Genomic DNA, 26,390 nt, shown 5'->3' with positions numbered 1-26,390 from the left:
GGTTCAGTTTGCAATTTTCAAAAAATAAATTTGGAAAAAGGGGATCAATAGTGACACGGGGCAACTTAATTCTAATACTGCAGGAGCTTTGGTTGGAATTACAACTACAGATCAGGATACTGATACTGAGTTAGAGACTTCAACAAATACAGTGAGGTCACAAATTGTTACAGGTCAGGAAAATAACATGGCAATTGATCACATGGGACTTGCTATAGTCAATTTGGAACCAGCACCAACTACTACTAATAACATTTTTTGTGCATCAACAACTGGATCCCCAATACAGATACAACTCAATGTCCCATTAATATCTCCAAATCAGGTACTACATGATATCATCACCCACAAAGAGCTTCCAATAGAGGTTCAACATACCTTAGTGGAAAAACAACAACTAGAAGATAAAGGTGATGATGAATCTACTGCTGGAAACTTTCAAGTTATTGCACGGGAAGGAGATTTGTCACCTAGGATCACGTCGAGAAATGAAAAGAAGGGCAAGGAAAAAGCACATGTTAAAGAAAGCCTACCCCTAACAAGAATCTTGCCTAGGTGGGCAGCCTCAACAAGTAGATGATGATTAAAGCACTCATATGGAACATAAGGTCTGTTAACACACAACAGGCCTTTCAGAGAGTGATCAATATGTAAAGAGAACATAGGTTTTTAATTATTGCACTTATGGAACCTTTCCAGAACTGTAGACACATTCAAACCTACAGAAGGAGACTTGGAATGGAAACTGTTATGTCGAACATCAACAAAAGAATTTGGATATTCACTAAAACTGGTGTGGAATAGGAAGTGATTAAGGACACCGAGCAGCAACTTACTATTAAGGTATTTCATCAGGAAATATCAAGACATATCATCATGAGTTTTGTGTACGCCAATTGTTCGTCACTTAAAAGGCTGGAACTGTGGGACTACTTATATTACTTGGCCAGCGACATGGATATGCCTTGGGTCGTCGGCGGTGATTTCAATGTAGTCTTACATGACCATGAAAAGATAGGAGGACTACCAGTGCACCCGCCTGAATCTGAAGACTTTGCCTTCTGTGTAAACTCTTGTGGTTTGTTTGACCTTGATTACAAGGGCATCCATTTCACTTGGTGGAATGGTAGACCAAATGAACAATGCATCTTCAAACTACTTGATATGATCTTTGTCAATCTACCTTTCCAGAATCCTTTCCCAAATATAGAAGTTAAACACCTTATACGGACAAGATCTGATCATGCACCTTTACTGATGAGCTGTGGGCAGGAATCTATGTAGTTTGTTAAACCTTTTAAGTTTCTCAATTTCTGGACAAAGCATGACACCTTCAAACAAGTAGTCAAACAAAACTGGTTGGCAGATTTTATTGGGGATCCTTTCTTGATGTTCAAACAGAAACTGAAGAGAGTGAAAGTTGCCCTTTCACACTAGAGTAAAGTTACTTTTGAAGATATCTTCAAGAAACTAGCTATTAGGGATGATATTGTCAGAGTGAAGGAGATACTATTTCAGGAGGAGCCAACTATGGCAAACAGAATTGTACTTCAACAAGCACAAGCATAATTGAAAAAATACCTCTTCATTGAAGAACAATACTAGAAACAAAAGGTAGGAATGAACTAGTTTGCTGAAGGGGATAGAAACACAAGATTCTTTCACAACCATGTAAATAGCAAGAGACAAAAATTGAATCTCAAAAGGATACATGGCACAGATGGTAATTGGCTTGAAACACAGTAACTTATTACAAATACTGCAGTGGAGTTCTTCAGCAACCAGTGCACACAAACAGGGGATACCACGTACTATGAAATGCTAAACAATGTACCTACTATGGTAACACTTGAACAGAATATGGAGTTGTGCAAATATCATACAATCGATGAAGTGAATGATGCAGTTTTTGCTCTTTCTAGGGATAGTGCAAGTGGACCAGATGGTTTCACTGGCTTGTTCTACCAAACATGATGGGACATTGTGGGGGAAGATATCTACATGCTGCTTCAAGAGTTCTATGGAGGGGAACCACTCCCAAAATCCATAACACACACTAATCTTGTTCTACTGCTTAAGAAACCTCAAGTTCAAACATTCTCAGACATACGACCAATAATTCTAAGCAATTTCATCAACAAGGTAATATCAAGGGTATTACATGACAAAATGGAGAAGATACTTCCCTTGTTGATTGCGCCCAATCAATCGGGCCTTGTTAAAGGAAGGAGTATTTTTGAAAATGTTAGGCTTACACAAGAGATAATAACCGACATAAGGTTGAGAGAGAAACCGGCCAATGTCGTAATCAAGCTTGATATGGCGAAGACTTGCGACAGGGTTTCTTGGAAATATCTTCTACATGTTTTGAGGAAGATGGGGTTTGCTGAGCATTTCATCAACATGATAGGGAACCTATTGATCAACAACTGGTACTCATGTCTTATCAATGGCCAAGCAACAGGGTACTTCAAGACCAGCATAGGGGTGAAACAAGGTGACCCCCTTTCTCCGGCATTGTTCATTCTGTCTGTGAAAGTTCTATCCATATCTCTGAACAATCTATTCTTAGACAAGAAATTCAAAGGATTTGGAATGCCCAAATGGACAGATCCATTAAACCATTTGGCTTATGCAGATGACACTATAATATTTTTATTTACTGATCCTTACTCTCTGAAAAAAGTAGTTGACGTGCTCACAAACTACGAATAGATTTCTGGACAGCAGATCAATAAATCAAAGACCTATTACTACATGCATACAAAAAAAATTTCATGAATCAGTTAGTTCAATCATTGGCTTCCAAAAAGGAGCATTCCCGTTCATTTATCTAGGTTGTCCAATGTTTTACACAAGGAGAAGGAATGATTACTACAATGATCTCACCAAGAAGGTGAAGGCAAAACTACACTCCTACAAGGGGAAACTATTGTCTTTCGGAGGCAAAGCAACACTTATTACCAGTGTGCTTCAGAGTTTACCTATGCATATTCTTTCAGTCTTGGACCCTCCAGACAATGTTATTGAACACTTACACAAGATGTTTGCGAGATTATTTTGGAGTTCCAATGACGGAGGCAGAAACAGGCACTGGACAAAATGGCTAAACTTGTGTCTCCCTGTTGAAGAAGGAGGATTCGGGTTTCGATCGCTATTTAATATATCAAAGTCACTGTTCGCAAAGTTATGGTGGAAATTCAAAACATCGAAGTCATTGTGGTTAAATTTCACGTGGAATAAATATTGCAAGAAGGAAATTTTTACTGTCGTGCAATTCAGGGAGGGATCACATGTTTGGCAAAAAATGTTACAAGTAAGAGATGAGGTCGAACATGAAATCATGTGGCAATTACATAGGGGTTCAACAAATGTTTGGCACAAAAATTAGACTGGAATTGGAGCTCTATATCATCAGGTACCACCACAGTTCGACATTAATGAAGAGTTACAAGAGGTGTCAGACTTAAGAATAGAAAATGGTTGGGATGATCAGCTATTGGATCAAACATTCCCAACAGATATAGCCAACCACATCAGGCAAGAGGTACACTTTGAAAACATAGATGACTATTGGGACACACCTATATGGATACCAACACCATCGGGTAAATTTACAGTTAGGAGTGCATGGCACATCTTGAGGCGTAGAGAAATAGCAAATCCGGAGCATAATTCAATATGGACAAAAAGATTACCCTTCAAAATTTCTTTTTTCCTATGGAGATTATGGAGAGGCAAGGTGCCAACTGATGACTTATGGAGGAGAAGTGAATATCAAATTGTTTCAAAATGTTGGTGTTGCTTTCTACCACAGGAAGAAACATTACAACATATTTTCCTTACAAGCACAACTGCCTCACAAGTGTGGAAGTATTTTTTACAGACTGTTGGAATCGTGGACAACATAATACAGATCCACCAGGTCATTAGAGCTTGGTGGAATTCTGCCTGCTGTTCAAAACTTAAGCCACTCTTCCAGGCTGCACCAGCAATTATATCTTAGGAAATTTGGAAGAAGACGAACGCTATGAAGCATGAAGGCAGAACAGTTTCGATCAAAAGGGTGGTACATGAGGTTAAAAATACACATCATAATCTTGCTAAACTAAGGTTTCATTGGCTACCAAGTATACCTCTTATCTGGTCGTATATGATTAGGTTTTTTGAAACTTATAAACCGGTTATTATCACCAAAAGAGTTACATGGCAGCTTCCTAATAAGAGATGATTCAAGTGCAACACTGATGGAGTTTCTAAAGGGAACCCAGGACCAAGCTCATATGGGTTTTGTGTGAGGAATTATGTTGGAGATGTGATCTTTGCAAAGGAAGAACAGATAGGGAATACAACTAACATGGTCGCAGAGGCGAAGGCAATAATGGAAGTACTTTCTTATTGTATTCAAATGGATCTTCATCCTCTAATAATGGAGACTGACTCAATGGTTATGAAGAAAACCATTGAAGGAGAATGGGAGGTGCCCTGGTGCATCAACAAAGAAGTGAAGAAGATTAATTAAATGAAGGGGCAATTCAATGTGCTTTTCCAACATGTCCTTAGGGAGGGAAACACCGTGGCTGATTTTCTAGCTAACATTGTGTTCTCTTTTGCAGGTACAGTAGAATTCCACTCTTTCAATGAATTGCCTAAGACTGGAAAGTCACTGATAAATCAAGACAAGAGTCAAATACCTAATCTAAGGATTAGGGTCGCAAGAAACAGAAATACTGACCATGTCTGACTTTTTTATAATGATGCCTACCATGACTACCCACAGATTCACCTTTATCTATCAAAGCACTGACTTGCTACACATACACACACACAAGCAGTGTGCATGGAGCTGCTGGATGACTGGCTTTCGACAGAGTTTTGCCAGTTATTCAATTGGACTGGTGCTACTCAACTACTCGATGATGATGGTTGTATCAATAGGGCCAAAGATTTACTGGGAGTGGAAACATCAGTGCTTTACAAGAACATCGGCAAAAATATATAAGTTTTCATCTGGGATACAACTTGCAGTGTGCTACATCAGCAGCACAACTGCTTACAGGAAAATCAAGTTGCACTGTCTACGCATGTCACACTCTATTGGTATGAATATTGGAGTGTGCAATTCAAAACTACAGTCTCTTAAGTGCATAATGTACCTTACTACTGGAAGAGTATGGAAGTATCTGGGCCTATCGAAAAAAAGTGGGGGCTTATCACAGGCGTGTTTCAAGGATTGTAGCAACTGGAACCTTACTGTTATTACTACAGCAGCAACTGGAAATGTACAATCACCAGGTTGCACAAATAGGTTCAAAACTTTAATTCATATGCAAGGGGTGGATCCAATTGACATTTTGCTACAAGTGATTGTGTTTTCAGCAAAAACACATAAGTCCTCTTTCATACTGAAGCTGCAACTAAGCATCACACAATACATCAACAGAAGATATTTCATCAGAAAGATCAAGCAGGACTCGAGCAGGAGCTGTTTAAGAACCTGGAAGTCACAACAATATGGAACAGTACTGTTGATGCACAATAATTTTGGCTTTGAAGTTACTGACTGACTGTCTCTTGTTGTGTCAATTCCCAATGGAATTAGTAGGTTAACATGCTCAGTGTGGGTGTTGGTCAATAAATTACAACATCAATACTTCAAAAAGGCAGATCGCAGCTACCTCTGTTATTTCGAAGGGATTAACTGTGCACAAAATTGGATGATATCAATACACTATCAATACTTCAAAAGGGCAGATCTTAGCTGGAACAATTGGATGAATTGCTTTCGACAGAGTTTAACCAACTGTTAATTTGGAGTGCTGAAGCTCAACTATTCGATTAATATGGTTGTTTCAATAGGGTGCTGCAATTACAGCAGCAGCACAACAGCTGACAGTATAATTATGCAGCTCTGTGAATGCACAACTCATTCTTGTGTTATAAAAATTGGACTGTGCAATTCAAAGATGAAGTTTTCTAGTTGCATAACATACCTTAATACTGGAAGATTAAGGCGGTATCTGAGCTTCACCAAATGGCTACAACCATTGAGCTCACCACAGGTTTATGTCACTGTTTATAGCAACTATAATCTTTCAGCTATTACTACAACAGTAACTGGAAAGGTACTATCCAACAGTTCAATCAGGAATGTACCAAGGCTTTATTGGGTTTATTACAGATGATTGTACACAAAATCATACCAATGGATCTTGGAAACTAAATTATATCATCCTCAAGTCCATCAACATGACAACCAAGTCATACAAGAACAGCTGCACTACTGATCTAATGTATCTTGGCACTACTGAGCCAATGTATCCTGTGGTTTGGAAGATACTACATGGTTGTGTACAATCTAGTTACTCATCAGTGGTATTAGCATGGTATCAAGCTCATTTGAGGGGTGGTTTGATGACATACAACAACGACATACCAACAAGACTAAACCTACAACATTACATGGTAGCAGAACTTTTCCTACTAACTTGTTTGCTAATTTTTGCAGGTGGCAGATATAACTTCAGATTATTAGTGCTTCGACAAAAATTCCTCAGAAAAATCAAACGAGAGTCGAGCAGGAGCTGTTGGAGTCCACATTCCTCAGAAATATCTACCAGAACACACAAGAACCTTGGGGAAGAATCTTTCCTACTAACCTTTTTGCTATATTTTGCAGGTTATAGATACAACTTCAGTTTTTTTTAATGCAGATGCATGGTATGGATCCATTTGACATTTCACAACTGGAATTGAGCATCTCAGAACAGATCTACAGAAAAATCATGATACACTTGAGCAGCAGGTTCCAGAATACATCATGGTTCTGCCTGTACCAGTTTCAATTGGAAACACAGCAATTGGAATTCAGTAGCACATATATATAAGTGTTCATCGATGCTACAGTTGCAACACTTCTTCTTCTACAACTGCATCAACAAACCATCATTTCAAAGAATGATCAATCTGCTCTACCAATCCACCACACATCATTGTTGCAGCTGCATTTGATGCAGTGCCACAATGCTCATTATGGGAGTTGACCAACACATTAATGCAATAACACTTCAACAACACGGATGTCAGATACATCCCAAGCAGCTTGGCTTGGACAGCAATCTGATGTACCTACACGGACAGTTATCACATGGCCTGAGCTTGACTCCTATGTAATGTTTGTGTGGTGTTAGACTATTTCTCAATGGTATTAGCATGTTATCATGCTCATTCTAGGGGTGCTTTAACATCATACAGAACCATGGAGTCAAGCAGACATCTCATAAGTTACAACATGACTTCAAAAGGCAGTACTGTCTCTATTCTGATTTCATCTCAAATTCATGTTCAATGTATCAACAATGATGTTGGAATTTTCAGTCCCAAGTTCACAATGTCCAAAATGCTTCGCTTAACAACTACTGGATTTAAACATACCTACTCATTTGGATTGCAACAAATGGTGCCTAATGAGAGCTTTGTAGGTGCTACAACAAATTGGTTGCAACTGGTGTGTACATTCATGGTCGTCAGCAACAATTCGATGTTTCAAATTACTAGCTTTGTATTTTCCATCTTTCATTACGCTACTGCTACATTGTATTTGATAGCAATACCTATTGATTTTCTTTGTCATATTGTTTGTTTGTAGTTCACTTGAACATTTTGTAAGTTTTACCCAATTTGGGATTTGTTATATATAACAACTACTAGGTGAATAACCGTGTAGTATATTTGGTAAAAAAAAAAAGAATCCTTCTTGGGTTCGATCCAATCTTTCAAAACAGCAAGAAAATCAAGAACTCTTCCTGGTTCGATCCCATTCAAACAAAATTCAAATCAAAAGGAAGTCAAGCAAGAACCTTTCTTGGGTTCAATTCTCCTTATCAAAAATCACAAAAAAATCAAAATAACAAATCCAAGAAAAGGGGAACTTTTCCTCTGGTTTGGTCCAATTAATCAAAAATCACAAAAAGGAAAAAGAGAAGAAAGAAGAAAAGTAATCAAAATATTAACTTGGTTGGTACTAACACAGTTAGGAGTGTGCATAGGAAAGTAACAAGTGTAAAATTGATATGCTAGAGAGTATCAACTACGAGTAAACCATAGATTCTTGTGGTACCTCTCAATTACGTTGTAACGACTTGGCCGGTCGTTTTGAGTATTGTAGCCTTGTCCTCCCCCCCCCCCATTTATTCCATATCTGTGTTCATTTGTTGTTATGTGACTTGCCGGGATGGTTGGTTTAGTTTCGGGGATGTTTCAGAATGAATTGGTACACTTAGTCCCAAGGGTGGAAGCCTAAGTTAAAAGAGTTAAGAGGATGTTGACTTATATGTAAATGACTGCGGAATGGACTTTTAATGGTTCTGATAGCTCCGTATGGTGATTTTGGACTTAGGAGTATGTCTGGATTTTGATTTGGAGATCCGTAGGTCGTTCTTGCTTGAATTGGCTAAAGTTGGAAAGTTAAAAATTTGGAAAGTTGAGAATTTTGACTGAGAATTGACTTAATTGTTACCGGGCTAGGATTTTGGTTCTGGAATTGGAATAGGTTCGTTGTGTCATTTATGACTTGTGTGCAAAATTTGAGGTCAATCGGAGTTGGTTTGATAGGTTTCGACATTGATTGTAGAAGTTTGAAATTTATTAGTTTCATCATGCTTGAATTGGGGTGCGATTTGTGTTTTTTTATGTTGTTTGATGTGATTTGAGGCCTCGACTAAGTTTGTGTTGTGGTTTAGGACTTGTTGGTATATTTGGATAGGGTTTCAGGGGCCTAGGGGGTGATTCGATCAAGTTCAGCTATATTTTGGACTTTGTGGGATTGATGATGTTCATGTGTGGTTTCCTTATTCGCGATCCCAAAGGCTAATTTGGGCGATTGGTGAAAGTGTTCTACGCGTTCGCGAGAGTTGGTCCGCGATCGCGGAGCTTTAGTCAGTGGTACTACGTGAGCACGAGGGTGGTACCGTGTTCACGAAGAAGGAAGGGGGAGGTCTGGAAGCCTGCACGTTTGTTCTTCGCGATCGTGAGATGGGGTCCGCGATCGCATAGCTTCGAGTTCCTATGTATCGCATTCGGGGCTGGAATTCAGTGTTCGCGAAGGTCAATTTTAAGGGCAGCATTCTTTTGTTCTTCGTGATCGTGAGGGTCTTTTCGCGATCGCGAAGAGAAACCTCTGGCAACAAGTATTAAGTATTAAATTTCAAAAATGAGGGATTCATATTTCGAGCAAGAGACCTCGATTTTAGGCGATTCATGAAGGGATTTTCAAGGAGTTGATTCGGGTATACGATTCTAACTCGGATTTTGTGAAATTACATGAATCTATCATTGTTTTTACCATTTAATTAGTGTTTTGGGTTGGAAAATTTGTGAAACTTCATAGAACAAAATTCGGGGATTGAAAGGCGATTTGTTATATGAATTGGATGATTTTGATATGGTTGGACTCGTTGTTGAATGGGTGTTCAAATTTTATAAATTTTATTGGATTCTGAGATGTGGGCCTGGGGTTGACTTTTTGAGTTTGGTTAAAGATCTTAGCTTTATCATTTGGAATCAATTCCTATAGCTTTTATTGATAGTATTATGTTATTTTTGGCTAGATTTGAGCCTTCTGGAGATTGATACGCTCGGGAAGGTCTTGCTAGATATGTTATCTTATCTAAACTTGATTGAGGCACTAGTTGCCTGAATTATTATGATAGCTATGTGCTATTGGGTGCGCACATGCGTGAGGTTGAACCCATGTGCGGGCACCGAGTTTATTTATTCATGTTCGGCTTGAGCCCACGCTCTTATAAGCCTAGAATTTGACTGTTAAACATTAAGGTATGATGCTTCGCACATTGTGACATTGTTGTGAACTATTTGGACCATGTTTAAGGCTACACAAGGTTTTAATCTATTAATGAACTTGATAAATGCTATTCAGTGATGAAATTTGTCGGTTTGAGTTTTGATAGTATACTTGCACATGCCTACACTTTAGCATGTCATTTATACTAGTCCAGGAGCATGAGATTTGTCATTTACTCATTTCATACATGTATACTTATTTATTTGCTCCTGTATGATATGATTGGATTGTGTGCATGTGACCATGCCGGGCGAATTGTGTTATTATGATGGTGACCATACTGGGCGGATTGTGTTGTTGTGCCTGTGACCATACTGGGCGGATTGTGTTGTTGGCACATAAGTTGTCCGTGCAGATACAGGTGTTGATATTTTTAACACGTGAGTTGTCCATGCAAGTTCTATTATTAGCACGTGAGTTGTCCGTGAAACACGTGAGTTATCCGTGCAGCGTGTGGATACGGATCCATCCCCCTAGGGTCACCCTGTCATGTTTCTCTCTTGATGGTGTACATGCGGATATTGAGAATAATAATAAGTGGTTTGGAACGGAAATGGAAAAGTGAGGAAATCTGGCCAGTGTTTTGTTGGATTTTGCATTTCATCTTTACTTGCAATTTCCTTGATCATTCATCTGATTTAACTATATATTACCTCTATATGCCAAGATATTGTCTGAGTAGAGTACTTGATAAATTTTACACATACACACATATATGTTTTCGTACTAAACTTTATGATTCGATTTCAATATTGTTCTATACCGGTTTAAAGGATGAAACTACACAGGTGACAACTAGTATCATTAATAAATTTGTGCTTCTCTTACCTTGCCGTATTTATTTAAGATACTTATTGAGTACATTGGGTCAGTTGGACTTATACTACACTCTACACTTAATTGTGCAGGTCCAGGTATGGGGACCAGTTATCAACAGTAGGTTGGTAGTTGGACTATCTGCTAGAGACGAGGTAGAGTGACATCCTTGGTCAGAGTTTGACTTGTCTTTTCCTTTCATACTGCTGTTATAGGTCAGAAAGTGTATTTATTGTTTAGTTTCAGACTTGTATTCCATTGTAGCAACTCATGACTCCGTATTTTCCAGTTTCTGGGGGGGATTTACTTTGTATCAGCAGTTTTATTGTATTGAGACCTCATACTTATGCCATTTCTATAAATTTTGTTATTCTGTTGCCTTTGTTCATGTTTCAGCTTGCCTAGCTGGCGTGTTAGGCTCCATCACGATGGGTAGGGATTATAGGTCATGACATTTACCTTAGTGACGGTTGAAAAATATCATGCTTGCAGTTAGGGCAAGAACAAAGCCGACCTCATCGTTTGATGTGCATTATGTCGTGAGCTTTACGTAAAAATCATGCATTGTATTGTTGATCTAGAACTTGGCCCGAATGTTTGTTGAGGTGAAATCCTAAGTAATGCTTGATTTGGGAAAGGATATTAGGCCTTCTTTGACCCGATTGTGCCTTTGTAGCCTACCAAATGACATCGCTCCCTAGCATTTCCCCTTTGAGCCTCAAGCCTTTTCTTTGGACAACCACATCTTAGCCTATACCCTTTTTTGTGCTTAAATGCACAACCCTCTCTATTGGCCCGACCTCCTTGAGGGCATTGGAAACGTGTAATTTTGGATGAAGACCAAAGTATCACAACCCAAAATCTATCCAACCGTGATAGAACCTAACTCAACCCGCTAGGTAAGCCAAATAACAGTAAACACAACTCAAATGAGAATAATATAAATAAATGAGTGAAATAACTGATCTTCTATATAAAATTTCAAGGGTTGGTAGTACAATTCATGACTTACTAAGACTTACATTTAAAAAGTTGGTTTGAAAATAAATACAATATTTGTTTGGAATGTACATAAAAAAAAAATTAATTCTTAAACTACCAAGGACAAATGGTAGCTATATCCGGAAGACGGGTACATCTTCAATGCCAGCTCCAGTCATAAACAACAGCATCAACTCAAAGATCTACATGAAAGTTGCAGAAGTATAGTATGAGTACAACCGACCCCATGTACTCAATTAGTAACAAACTTAACCTCAGGTTGAAAAATGCGGCAAGCTTGGAAGATGGTGAGTGTCCAAGACCAATAGCCAATAACAATTCATAACACTATCATGAACACAGTAAACATATATAACCTAATAGATATTATACTCAGCTCGTTCACAGGTATGTGAAAGTAGACATGCTTTTCAAGTATAGCAGTCAAAGTCCAAATCTTACCACTAAAAATCAAATAAACATGAGTTTATCAAAAGAACTGTGTCACTCCAATTTCCCACATAAGAAAAGAATTTTTGTTTATCAGTTAGCATGAGGAAAATACGTCTATATGCCTACATGTCAATATGCATGTCAAGTCATCAAATGTCATATTACAATCTAGCATGAGAAAAAGACATCTCTATGCCTACATGTCAAATATACATGTCAAATTATCAAATGTAATATTATCATCTAGCATGAGGAAGATAAATCTCTATGCATACATGTCAAATATACATGTCAAGTTAATGATTTCACGGTGATATCATCAAGTACACTCACTCTCAGCACACTCAAGGTGCCTGGCTCAAGTGCCCCACTCTATCACACACACAATGACTCAACACTTTATGGGTGCCTGACATCAATGCCTTTCACCAAAGCACGTGTATATATCACTATTCATCTGCCCAATGCTGGCATGTTAGACGCCGAAAGGGCAGATCATGCCTAAGCGCTAATCAAAATCAAATACGGCCTATTGTGGCGTGCAACCCGATCCACATAGAAATCTGTTGTGGCATGCTACCCGATCAAAATATCAATATTTTGCGGCGTGCAACCCGATCCACATATCAATCCGTTGCGGCGTGCAACCTGTTCCAACATAACTCACAACACGGCTCAATGGCCCACATCAGTCATCAATCAGCTCAAGTCTCAATGACTCACATCTCACATAAACATAATGGAATTATACAACGCGGACTAACACAATGTGCCACATATATAGCTCAAACCCGTGTCATGTACAAGGACACCAATAACACGTGAGATAGCATATCCAAAATTCTTATAGATAGAGATATAACATTCGGATATCACTATCATGACTGAACAATATAACTATGGCTAAGGCAAACAACTCAACATGGAAAACATATCCCTATCATGTCTCAATCAATTAAGAAGATAGCCTAGACATGGTTTCTAGCATGAATAATAACTCACGTAGTCGTAGAAATGGGGAAAACATGATAACAAAACAAGGCACATAATAGCCTAAGAACTACCCGGATCATGAATACCTCAGTGCACGCACACACGCCCGTCACCTATCACGTACGTCACCCCCCCCCCTCCCCCCGCACACACTCCCACACATTTCAAATATCATAGTTCTCAGGGATAATTACCCTCAAATACAAGTTTAGATATGTTACTTACCTAGAACAAGCCAAATCAAATGCCGAGCATGACAAATAATACTCTAGAAATACCAACCTACGCGAATCAACCTTTGAACGGCTAGAAACTATCCAAAAAATACTCAAAAACATTAAACAATGCCATAGAAAACAAACCCAAGCGATAAAGGTCGATTTCTTTAATCAAATACTCAAAGTCAACCAAAATGTCAACCCGGGCTCGCACCTTGAAACTCGACAAGACTCACAAATTATAGCAACCCTTTTTGAATACGAGTCCAGCCATACTAATTTCACTTAAATCCGACTCTGAATCGATGTTCAAAACTCAATAGTTCACTTTAGGAAAGTTCAAAACTCAAATGTTCAAAACTCACTTAAATCCGACTTTAGGATTTTAGAATCATCAATCAAATGCCAAAATTAAAGATACACTAATGTAACAAAATAAAAACCATGTCAAAAATTCTTACCCCAATACATGTGGTGAAAATCTTCCCCAAAATCACCCAAATCTGAGCTCTCTAACTCAAAATGTGAAAAAATAACTCAAAGTCCGAAAATAGAGTACTTATAGATCTGCTCCAGGTAAACCCTTCGCAAACGTGGAAGAAGCCTCGCGCTCGCGGAGCACAAACTTCGCCGACCATAGAATTACCTTTCGCGTTCGCGGTACACTCCTCATGAACACGACGCACAACCGAACCAAACCTTCGTAAACACAGCGTAGACTACGCGAACATGAAGCAATACCTCCAGCTCCCAGCTCTTACACGCGAAGGCAACACCATAATGCGAACGCAAAGCCCAAGCCTCAAAAAGCTACGTGAACGTGACCTTCTAGTCGCGAATGCGAAGCAGAGAAATACCCAGTTCTAATTATACACTACGCGATCTCGAAGAACAAATGAGGCATCAGAAATTAGCAAAAACCAACAGCGTCAAATACAGACGAAATGGCATGGAACAACCCCAAAACTCACCCCATCCCCTCAAGTCCCCGTCCAAACATACCACCAAATCTCAAAAAAAAAATAAGAACCTACTCGAGGCCTCAAATCACACATAACAATATCAAAACCATGAATCGCACCTCAATTCAAGCTTAATGAACCATTTTAAATTTCCAAATTAAACTTATGCCGAACACGTCTAAACGACTCGGAATCACCTAAAATTTTCACACAAGTCCCAAATGACATAATGAACCAATTCCAACTCCCAGAACAACAATCCGAACCCGATATCATCAAAGTCAACTACTGGTTAAACTTATGAACATTCCAAACCTTCAAATTACCAACTTTTGCCAAATAGTGTCAAAACCTTGTAGAAATATCCAAATACTAATCTGGGCATACGCCCACATCTAATATCACCATACCGACCTAATGGAACCATAAAAACTCCTATCTGAAGTCAAATACACAAAAGTCAAAGTTGGGCAACTCTTCCAGCTTAAACCTCCACATTGCAAATCATTCCTCCAAATCAATCTTGAACCACACGAAAACAAAAACCAACGATACACGTAAGTCGTAATACACCATTTGAATCTATTCATGACCTCAAACCACCAAACTGGATGTAATTGCTCAAAATGACCGATTGGGTCGTTACATTCTCCCCCACTTAAACATTCGTTCATCCTCGAATGTGCCAAGAGTTGTAACAAAGCCATAAAATCACTGAATCAACTCACCATACAAATACCCATGGGTGATCCACGTCACCCCAAACCCCATAATCCTGACAATACAACATATTTGAAGAACCTTACTTCAACCTTAGCCTATAAAGCTTAGAATCAAATCTCCAATATCCCAAATCCATTACAAGACCCAATTCTCACATCTATACACTGTATAAGTCCAAACAAGAAGAATCAATCCATAACCGTAACCCAAGATGTAATCATCTGATATACTACATAACTTAGATATTCATAGCAATAACTTCCAACCATAATAGTTGTTCAATAACAAACCTGATGCCAGTAACAAACCTCATCTCAACTAAAACCTTATTCTAAACCTTCGTACACTGCCAATAATGAAAGAAATACGTAGATACTCATAAACACTCATCATATCAACAATTAGTGGAGCTCTCTCGCCTAATAAGAACCATTGCCCAATTCTAAGCTGACTAGAGATGTTATTCATCCAAATATACTTTAATCAAATCCGATAGTACTCATTCCATGTCCAATAACCTCGTCTCATCCAGTATGAGCTGCTCATCTGACATGCCACACCAGCACCACCTCGAGCCACATATCGTGCAATTCATGCACCAAACAAGAAACAACTCAAATGTACCCAATTAGGGGAAAGATAACCAAATGAGAGAACCGTCCTACAAGCGCAACATTTAAAACCAAAATATTCAATTACACTAACCCATATCACAAAGGTGAAACAAAACACATAAAATGAGCACAAAGGATCATAAACCAATATTACTTCGCTGCAATGCATGACCCAATCCAAACACCGGTACACCTAGAATACCTCGAGCCATGACGCTCACAACCAACAAACATATGCATAACTACAACAATCCAGCATCCCAAGAGCGATCTTGCTTGAATTCCGCCACAATGCCCAAACAGAATCATCATATGTGTAGATAGTCAACAGTCTCACAACCCATTGCATCATAGAAGAGCAATACATGGAAAATAACAGACGTGAATAAGATCAATTCTATCCAATGACACATCCTTCAACAACAACCGTGCTGAGTAAACAAATCCGACCCGATGTAGAATACCCATTCTCGTTAGGCTTACCAGTGTCTTCCAAATCGATCTCGATCCTCTTGAGTTAGTACATAACCTTCCCAAGGATCCACTCAACCCTATCCATAACACATACCATCAACTGTCTGACTATGGCCATATCTTCATAGTGCACAACCAATGAATAGTCCACCTCTAAGACTCCAGTCTCCAAATAATAAGAATACGAAAATCTCCACCACCAAATAACTAACACATCTCTCATGCTTAATCATCTCACAAGAAATACTTCCTTAATTCTTCCGTGGCACATAGCAAAATCTGAACATCAACAATCGAGCAACCAGGTGATTACCGTAATACTAGTCAAGCATCAGCAAATCAAAATATAGTGTGCCCTCTGAATTGCATGCTCTTCTCAGGTGATACAAGATAACATCAACATTCTTATAAATATTTGAAATCGTCCATGTTGTCTAGAACTCATGACTTTCCCTTCAAAACCGAATCATGAACCCGTACATAGAAATCTCATTCCTACATGTTGCACCGCATCTATCATGCCATCATACGAAAATACGAGAACCCCATTATCACTCCAATTCACAATTAAAATAGACACCTCATCAACTGCAAACCTTTCACTTGACCCCATTCGATAGGAAATCACAACACACAACATACTCCTCATACCTGTCAAAAACGTCCGTCCCAAGCCATGGTAGACATCATCGAGAACTCTTTGAAACCCATTAGCACAAGACCAAGCCATCATAATTGAATCCCTCTAATTCAACCAAGTCCTGCAAGTCGCCAAACCCAAGAGTATTGCCATAAAATGTTGGTAAAGCCTCACCACATCATAAGAACCAAAAGAATTGATCATATATATTACCATGTTGTTCCAACCTACTACCAAGCTATCCTATTTCTCTGAGTTCTTTCAAATTGCCATCAAGTTAACATTTCTCCTTGCCATAACACTATGATCCTTACCCAAAGCTCACCGTAGGAAATCTTAGCATGAAACCAGGTCATCCTAAAGCCCATAACCTATTGTATTCCCTCTAAAGCCCCCAAAACACCGCATATGAGGTACCCAATCTGAAGAGACCTTATGTGAATATAAAGTTGTTTTCTTTATCCTCTCTGGTACTGAAATGTAGAATACAATAATAATACAAAAATACCACGAGTCCTGACACAGTCTAATGCAAATCACGTATCTTAGCCATTTACAAATCCAGAAATTCCTCAAATACCACATATGTATCTTGAACCCGTAGAACCTTCTAGGGAGTCATCCACCCTAATCTAATCTCAAATGCACCGCCAAAATGAGCTGAACGACCCGTGTTCCATTAGCACCCAAACACCTAAATAAGTACTCCACATCTCTAAGCAACCGGGTGAATCCCTACTTCATGAACAAAACCTCCACTACGAATGACAAACTCGAATCGTTACAAGATTTCCAGTATCCCAATAAAGTATGGCATATCATGTATCTAGTAATTCTCTTGCTCAAGTCATCCTCAAAGCCAAACTCTTCAGGTCACAACTGATCCTCAAATATGCATCGGACCTCGCCGACTCCCCTACTTGGCTCAAAACCATAGACCACAACATCTGATAACCCACAGTATCCTTACTATATTACTACCCTAATCCCGCACTATAATTCAACTTAATCTTCCATAAGCTCATGTAGCTCTAGTAATAAAATACCTCAAATCATATGCTACGCACATATCCATCTTCGCGACAGCCGTGCAAACTTTTGCAAATAATACAAACTCAGATTGCAGAATATAATCTACTCATAGGGAGGAAACTCTCCACATAACCAGCATCCCGAAAGAGATACCCCACCTCCTTAGACTCAACCAGCATCCCTCTATGACCCCATCGTGGTCTCGACCACTATTCAATCGCTAACTTCCCCCGAGTATGAACTCGTCAACAAGACATAAGAATCTACATCATTCAACAAATGAAAAACATGAAATATACCTCAAAGCACTTAAAACTCAACATTGTACAACACATCAAGAAATAAATCAAGCACCAATAGTCCTTTTCACATCCCAAGCAAACTCTTCTCGTCACCTCCAAGCCATCTGAACACATCCCACAATCACGTGATACTCATCATATAGCTATTCCTCTAAGCCTCTACAGTATATTTGAGATGCATCTATGGTTCGCACCGGTCGACCCTCAGTAGTGTACATACTATTAGATAGCTCGGGCATAATACCGCTAGGGGTTCGAAAATTCATGAGATACCCCTTTTGATTTAGATCTGGCAGTTACATGTTATGCCTTATATGTTTGAGATAGCACTTTGTATTCCTTACCCGTTTGAGGTAGCATTTGATTTCTTCTATTTGTTGAGATAGTACATGAAATATGAGAAATTTATGCTGTCATCAGGTTAGAGGGTTATGTTAGTTACAGTTCTCACCCTATTATTATTGTTGTGTTTCATATATGCTTATAATTTATTATATTGACTTATTGGACCATTAACAGGTGTCGATGTCGACCCCTCGTCACTACTTCTCCGGGGTTAGGCTGGATACTTACTTGGTACGCATTTATTTATGTACTCATGCTATACTTCTGCATTTATTGTGCAGGTATGTTTTTGATGGTCATTTTGGCGCATAGGCGCAGTTGCCAAGGGGACTTTATGGTGAGCTGTATTCCATGTTACGATCTGTAGCACATAAAGTCTCCATAATATTTATTTACTTTATCATGTCTATCTCATATTTCATATAGAGGTTGTATTATTATTGTACTTCCATGTAGATACTCATGCAATTATGACACCGGATTTTGGGATGTTCTAGTAATTGGTAGTGGTTTTGCGTAATACTGTCACACTTTTACTGTATATTTTACCAAATTGTATGTACCATGATTTTTAATGCATAGATTCATTTATTTAATAAAAATTCATGATTTAGATCTGGCAGTTACCCTTTTTGATTTAGATCTGACAGTAATAAAATGAGTTACCCCTTTTGATTTAGATCTGGCAGTTACATGTTATGCCTTATATGTTTGAGATAGCACTTGATATTCCTTACCCGTTTGAGGTAGCATTTGATTTCTTCTATTTGTTGAGATAGTACATGAAATTTGAGAAATTTATGTTGTCATCAGGTTAGAGGGTTATGTTAGTTACAGTTCTCACCCTATTATTATTGTTGTGTTTCATATATGTTTATAATTTATTATATTGACTTATTGGACCATTAACAGGTGTTGATGTCGACCCCTCGTCACTACTTCTCCGGGGTTAGGCTGGATACTTACTTGGTACACATTTATTTAGATACTCATGCCTCACTTCTGCACTTATTGTGCAGGTATGGTTTTGATGGTCATTTTGGCGTGTAGGCGCAGTTGCCAAGGGGACTTTATGGTGAGTTGTATTCCATGTTACGATCCGTAGCACATAGAGTCTCCATAATATTTATTTACTTTATCATGTCTATCTCATATTTCATATAGAGGTTGTATTATTATTTTACTTCCTAGTAGATGCTCATGCAATTGTGACACCAGATTTTGGGATGTTCTAGTAATTGTTAGTGGTTTTGCTTAACATTGTCACACTTTTACTTTATATTTTACCAAATTGTATGTACCATGATTTTTAATGCATAGATTCATTTATTTAATAAAAATTCATGATTTCAAAAGTAATAAAATGAATAATTAAGTCTATAGTTCACCGTTGGCTTGCCTAACAGTGACTTTAGGCTCCATCACGACCTATAGTGGGAATTGGGTCATGACAGTTGTGGCATATGGGCACATGTGGTGCGAGTTAATTATTGTGTTATGATATTGATACTCATGCGATGGTATAATGATAGGGGTAATACGCATGCGGTGAGATATGGTGTGATTGATAAGCGTGTTGCTAGTAAGGGAATTACTTGAAGCCATGCGGCGAGATAAGGGGCTAAAACACATGTAGCTATTTCAGGAAAAAAAATTCAAAATAAATGTAAGGTTCACGCGGTGTTATAAGAAAGATTGTGATTGTGACTTGTGAAATTTTAATGTGAGGTGTGGTACCTCGGTTGTGATTCTTACTGTACATTCTTTGTTAAAAGGCTTGTTGTTCATATCATGTGTTCACTCCTTGTTACCTTTATTACCTTCAATTGTATTGTTGGTCTACATTATTGTACTGCCTTGATATCATTCATTTCCTCGCATTCCACTGTTATTCTATATCATACTCTGCTATACTTTGCATATCCTAGTAGGTGTCTTGACCTGTCCTCGTCAATATTCTACCGAGGGTAGGCTTGATAATTACTGCGTACCGTTGTAGTGTACTGCTACACTTCTACACAGTTTTATACAGATCCAGGTACATCTGCTCGTGCCGGTCGCCAATGATCGTTCAGATATTTTACGAAGACTTCAAGGTATACCTACTCGATGGTCGCAGGCCTCGTAGTCACATTATGTTATTTCCTTTACTACTGTTTATCCTATTATCAAACAGTGTTGTATTAGAGATTCTAGTACATTTCTATAGAGTTTAATACTCAGTTTCACCGGTTTTGGGGATTTTATTACTGATGTTTCATTTTGGAGTTATTATGAGCTTTATCGGTTTATTTTATTATCTTAACTTGTTATTTCTGTTAAGCTATCAATGAATGTTAGGATTACCTTGTCTTAGAGACTAGGGGCCATCAAGACTACCTCCGGTGGGATTTGGGGTCGTGACAACGGGATTTCATATCATTTCTCTCATTTTAGAATCCTAGACTCGTTAGGAGGCGATTTGGAGAGGGGATTTTCACCTACAATCTTGGGCAAGTGGTTTTGATCAATTTCTAACTATATTACAAGATTATATATGAGATTTAGCGTCATATTTATGAGAACAGAGAAATTTTGGCGATTTTTGTCTATGTATTGAAAAATAAAAAATTGAGATTTGAGCGTCGAAATGGACTCGGATTTAAAAACAAATCACATATATGGACTTGTGGGGTTATAGGTAGTCAGGATCTACCTTTGGACCTGGATTTTGACTGGGCGAGCCCAGGGTTGATTTTTGTTGTCTTTTGGGGAATTGTGTAAAGGTCTTAGCTTTATTAATCGAGATTGATTTCTATTGCATTGTTTGATGATACTAAGTCATTTTTGGTTGGATTTGAGCCATGTGAAGGCAAATTTTAAAGGAAAAGCTATTTTTGAGTATTGAGTTGGCCTACTTGAGGTAAGTATCTTGTCTAACTTTGTATAGGGAAATCACCCCTTAGGATTTGGGTTGATTGTACCATTTGAACTACATGAAAGATGTGTACATGAGGTGACAGGTGTGTACACAGGCTTATATGTGGTATTTGACTGGTTTAGACTCTTAGGTTACTTTTAAGCACTTAATTGAAGTTATTAGTATTTGTTCTATCTTTCATTGCCAAGTTTGTTCTTACATGCCTTAATTGAAGTTCTTATTTTATGTACTAGTTTCCATTGTCTAGGTTACTCTTATATGCATTTATTTGTACTTGTTGGTACATTCTATTCTCTCTATTGTTGAATTATTCTCATGTATTTAGTCGTAGTTGCTATTTTATGCTATCTCTTTTATCGTTAAGCTCATGCTATGTACTTAAATTAGAAGTTGCCATCTCACGGAAATACCTTGATTGTTGAGTTATTGAGGTTATAGTAGTGAAAGCTATTAATACATTGTGGTTGAAGTGTTCATTATTGGGGCATCCTTCCTTGTTGAGTTATCTCGCATTCATTTTGTTATTATTCAGATGTTTGTACACACTGTGGTTGAGCCGTGGGCAATGTGTTATGGTAATATTATCATTGTTGATTCATTAATATTGTGGCATATGGGAACATGTGGTGTGAGTTGATTATTGTGTTGTGATATTGATACACATGTGGTGGTATATAGGTGGGTATTGAAATGCATGCGGTGAGATAAGGTGAGATTTATACGCGTGTTACTAGTAAGGAAATTACTTGAAGCCAGGGAGTGAGATAATGTGAGATTTATTCGCGTGTTGCTAGTACGGGAATTACTTGAAGCCACGCGGTGAGATAAGGGAGATAAAACGTGTGTAGCTATTTCGAAAAAAATATTTTTAAAATAAATACAAGGCTCATGCGGTGATATAAGGAAGATTATGATTGTGAATTGTAAAATGAGAATATGAGGTGTGGTACCTCAGTTGTGATTCTTGTTGTACATTGTATGTTGAGAATTCTTGTTGATTTGAACGGTTATTATATTTCCTTCATTGTTTTACTTGTATTCTCACGATACTTGATTACTTGTTATTCCCATCACGTGTTTACTCTTTGTTGCCCCTTTTATTGCCTTATTTTCTGTTATTAGCTTTATATCATTGTACTGCTTTATTGTCATTTATTTCTTTACTTTCTGTTATTAGATTATATTATATTATGTTCAAGTTTCTTTTGTCTCGTAGGTATCTTAACCTGGCTTCGTCACTACTCTACCGAGGTTAGGCTTGATACTTCACTGGGTAACATTGTGGTGTGCTCATGCTATGTTTTTGCATATTTTTATGCAGATCCAGGTACTTCTTCATGTGGCGAATGCCAGTAAGCTGATTTAGACGCTTCAGAGACTTCAAGGTAAACGTGCTTGACTCTCGTAGGCCTCGGAGTCACCTTCTGGTTTTGGCTGTACTACTGTTTATTTTCAGTTCAAAATAGTATTGTATTTGGAGATTCTAAGTATACTTCTTTTAGAACTTATGACTTTGTTCCACCCATTTTTGGAAGTTTTGTGATTGTATTTCATTTTGATGTTGTTATGGGATCTATCAGTTTAATTTAATATCTTAGATGTTATTTATGTTAAATTCTTAATGTGTATTAGGGTTAGCAAGTCTTAGACTAGGTGCCATCACGACTACCTAAGGTAGGATTTTGGGGTCGTAACAGTTTCTCCATTATGATGTATGCTTATGAATTGAATAGGTTATGAAAAGTGAGTATCTTTTATCAAAATCTTATCACTACTTCGTTGGGGTTAGACTTGATACTTACGTACACGTTATTTTCATATTCATACTACACTTCTAAATATTTTGTGCATATCTTATTCTTGGTACTAGCGGGACCCCAAAAGATAGCATTGGGCTGACACTTGGAGACTTTTTGGTGAGCTGCCTGCTCGGATTTGAAGCTTTGGAGTCACCTTTCACTTTTATCTAGTTATTACTGTTGTTTCTTTCAAACAATTATTAATGTTATGTCTACAGTTATCTTATTATTCTGTTGTAGTTACTCATGATGTCGCACTACCAATTATGGAGTTGGTTATTATGTTCCGCACTTATATTGACTCATTTCTGATATTTCATGAGAATTATTACTCATTATCTTGTTTCTTGGAGTAGTATGATAGTTGCTTCACCTAGCGGTTACCTAACCGCCATCACAACCTTGGTGGAACTTTGGGTCGTGGTAATTACATTGAAGGTATATTGAGAACTTATCTTCCCTAGAGTTTCTTCCAAAATGACCATGTCTTCTAAGCATTAACTATAGATCTAAAGCATTGTTCTTAAATGTTAATGTATGATTGTGTGGGACAAATAATTATGCATTTTTTTTATGTTCTTCGAAATAATAACACTCAAATGTTATATTTTACAAGATGATGTGATTATATATCTTTTCATGATTTCAAAAGAACATGATGCCATTGGTTTTCGAAAGAACATGAATATGATGTTGTGTTTTTCAAATGAATAAGGATAATGATTATGAAAATGAGATAAGAATGACGTGTTGGCTGTTTAGCCTAAGCTTAAGGATTTTGATTATGAGTTATGGGCTTTGAGTGCCAAATGAGAATGTTAAAGATTATGTTTAAGGGTGATGAAATGGGCCAAAGGTGCCAAATGATATGAAAATGTTTTAGGAGTATCCTTAGATAACGGAGAAGAGTTTGCAAAATAGGACCAAATATTCGAAGCTATACATGTCGATGTAGAGCTATGATAGTAACTATTGATTTGAGCTATTAGATAGTCTCCCTTGGTTGGGATTTATGATTGCTAGCAGGATCCAGGTCAAAGCCACATGGTATTGCAGTAAGACACCTTTTTTTGATAAGGCATAGCTTGGATCCCATGAGGTACACATGGGCATTTATATGCTTATGTCACTGACTAGAAACTCCCACTAAAGATAAAAGTTTATTTAAATCAAACTTAATGAAATAATTTCAATTATTAAATTATCATTTCAGGAATGTTTTATTGTAATGAAGTTGAATATTAACTTTTCATATTTATTAAATGCCTAGCCCGGGTTTATGATTGAGGGAATATATGATGCATATTGAGTACTTGTATTTTTGTGCTCACGTCCCTTGCTCGAGGGCCTTGCATCTCTCTCATGGATGCAAGTATAGATATTCAGGAATGTTTTATTGTAATGAAGTTGAATATTAACTTTTCATACTTATTAAATGCCTAGCCCGGGTTTATGACCTGGTCTTCGCAATCGAGTGGGTCGTTGTCGTGCTCGCGATCAAAGAATTTCTGCCCAGATATAAAAGGCTAATTTTCGGGATTTTGAGCTTATTTCACTATTTTTGGAGCTAGGGAGCTCGGATTAAGAAAAATTTGGAGGAGATTTTCACCTACATCACAAGGAAAAGTAATCTACACTTGATTTTTAATATATATCATGAATATCTATGTATTTTAACACCTAAATTATGGAATAAAAAGGTGAAAATGGGGATTTCAACTTGAAAGATAAGAAAGTGATTTTTGAGGATTTGAATAACGGGTTAGACTCGAATTGAGAATCTAATTACATATTTGGACTCGAGAGGTTATGAGTCACTGGGATTCAACTTTTATTTCAGGATTTGATCACGTGGGCGTAGGGTTGACTTTTGTTGACATTGACCAAGATATATTCTTTTCTTATGGAATTGAGTTTTACGACTATATTTGACCCCATTAAGTGCTTTTTGACTAGATTAAAGCGATGTTTTAATGTTGAAGCTTGCCCGAATAGAGGTAAGTTAACACTTTAACCTAAACTTGAGAGAATTGTTTTCTAAAATTGATTTGTTTGCTAAATTCTACGTGCATATGCGAGGTGCTGCATGCATATGTGCGTACCAAGTTTAAACATGTTGGGGTAGTTTGATATGCTTGTAGGTCTTACATTCCTTGGTTGCTTTCCTTGTTGCATGACCATATAAATATCTTCTTCGTGCTAGTATATTGCGATAGGCATCGTTCACATGCTAGTTTAATATTATATTCATATGTATATTGGATTACATATAGCCATGCATTGTACATATGCTTTTACACTTGCTTATGAGATTCTCATTTAATTAAGACTATGTCACGTTGAGTTTTTCGTGCGAATTATGTTATGCACTTGAGTTATCCGTGCTTGCCAACGGATATGAATCCATCCCTCATGAGCCACCCTTCCATGTTTCTCTCTTGGTAGTGTACATTCAGGTTGTTGGACACTTGGAGAGAGTTAGTTTGAGATAAAGTTTAAGTTTGCATTATGCATTAATGATATTAGGCTCTTATTGATGCATTTCATACAAACGTTCCTTTGTGCATATCCTTATTTATCTTGTTTAGATGTATTGACATATGCATTGGAATTGATAGTTGATAAAAGCATGCTTTATGTCTCACGCTTGAATTGTGCATACTTTAAACACTACTCCTATGCTTAGCTTTTATTATTGTCTATATTTATGAGTTGCATGGGTTGTGACATGTGAGTATATTTTTGATAAAATTTCGCCACTACTTCGTTAAAATCAATCAATGACATGCTCCACTTGCTCATAATTTTGTGCATATATTAATTATGGCACCGATGGGATCCAGAAAACTACTTATAAGCTACTTTGGAGACTCAAGGTAGTGCTACTTTGATTGATATAAAGCCTTTGAGTCACCTTCTATTATCTATTTATTACTGTTATTCGAAAAATATATGTATTATTTTAGATAGTTGTATTACGATTTGGTTATAGTAGCTCATGACTTCGTAATACCAGTTTTTTTTGGCTAATATACAACTAGGTTGGTTGCCCAGTGGTCTTTTTATTAAGTTAATCCAAAATAAAATAACAAGTGTCTGGAGGTCTTACAAAATGTAAGTGCGTAAAATATGACCTTACATGAAACCTATTATCAAAGTCTTGTGTGATACAATCCTTTGATAGTACAAAAAGATCTAATAACCATAAATCTTGAATCAATCTAAGTGAATTCAACTTGCAACATCTCTTTGCCAA

The 26,390-nt window shown here is 37.6% G+C and overlaps 1 protein-coding gene across 1 annotated transcript; it reads left to right on the top strand.

Moving 5' to 3' along the window:
* Positions 1-2,169: 2,169 nt before the first annotated feature.
* On the top strand, positions 2,170-2,715 carry LOC142175251 (secreted RxLR effector protein 78-like). Its single transcript, XM_075241833.1, has one exon. The coding sequence runs from the start codon at positions 2,170-2,172 to the stop codon at positions 2,713-2,715; it is 546 nt and encodes a 181-aa protein (XP_075097934.1).
* Positions 2,716-26,390: the final 23,675 nt, after the last annotated feature.

The sequence above is a fragment of the Nicotiana tabacum genome, chromosome 21 (assembly GCF_000715075.1).
Source record: "Nicotiana tabacum cultivar K326 chromosome 21, ASM71507v2, whole genome shotgun sequence".
In the NCBI taxonomy this organism is placed as follows: domain Eukaryota; kingdom Viridiplantae; phylum Streptophyta; class Magnoliopsida; order Solanales; family Solanaceae; genus Nicotiana; species Nicotiana tabacum.
The sequence above is the reverse complement of the archived record's forward strand: the minus strand, read 5'-3'. Positions and strand labels throughout refer to the sequence as shown.

Coding starts and splice junctions, on each gene's coding strand:
- LOC142175251 (XM_075241833.1), top strand. CDS start 2,170: ATGGAGAAGATACTTCCCTTGTTGATTGCGCCCAATCAATCGGGCCTT.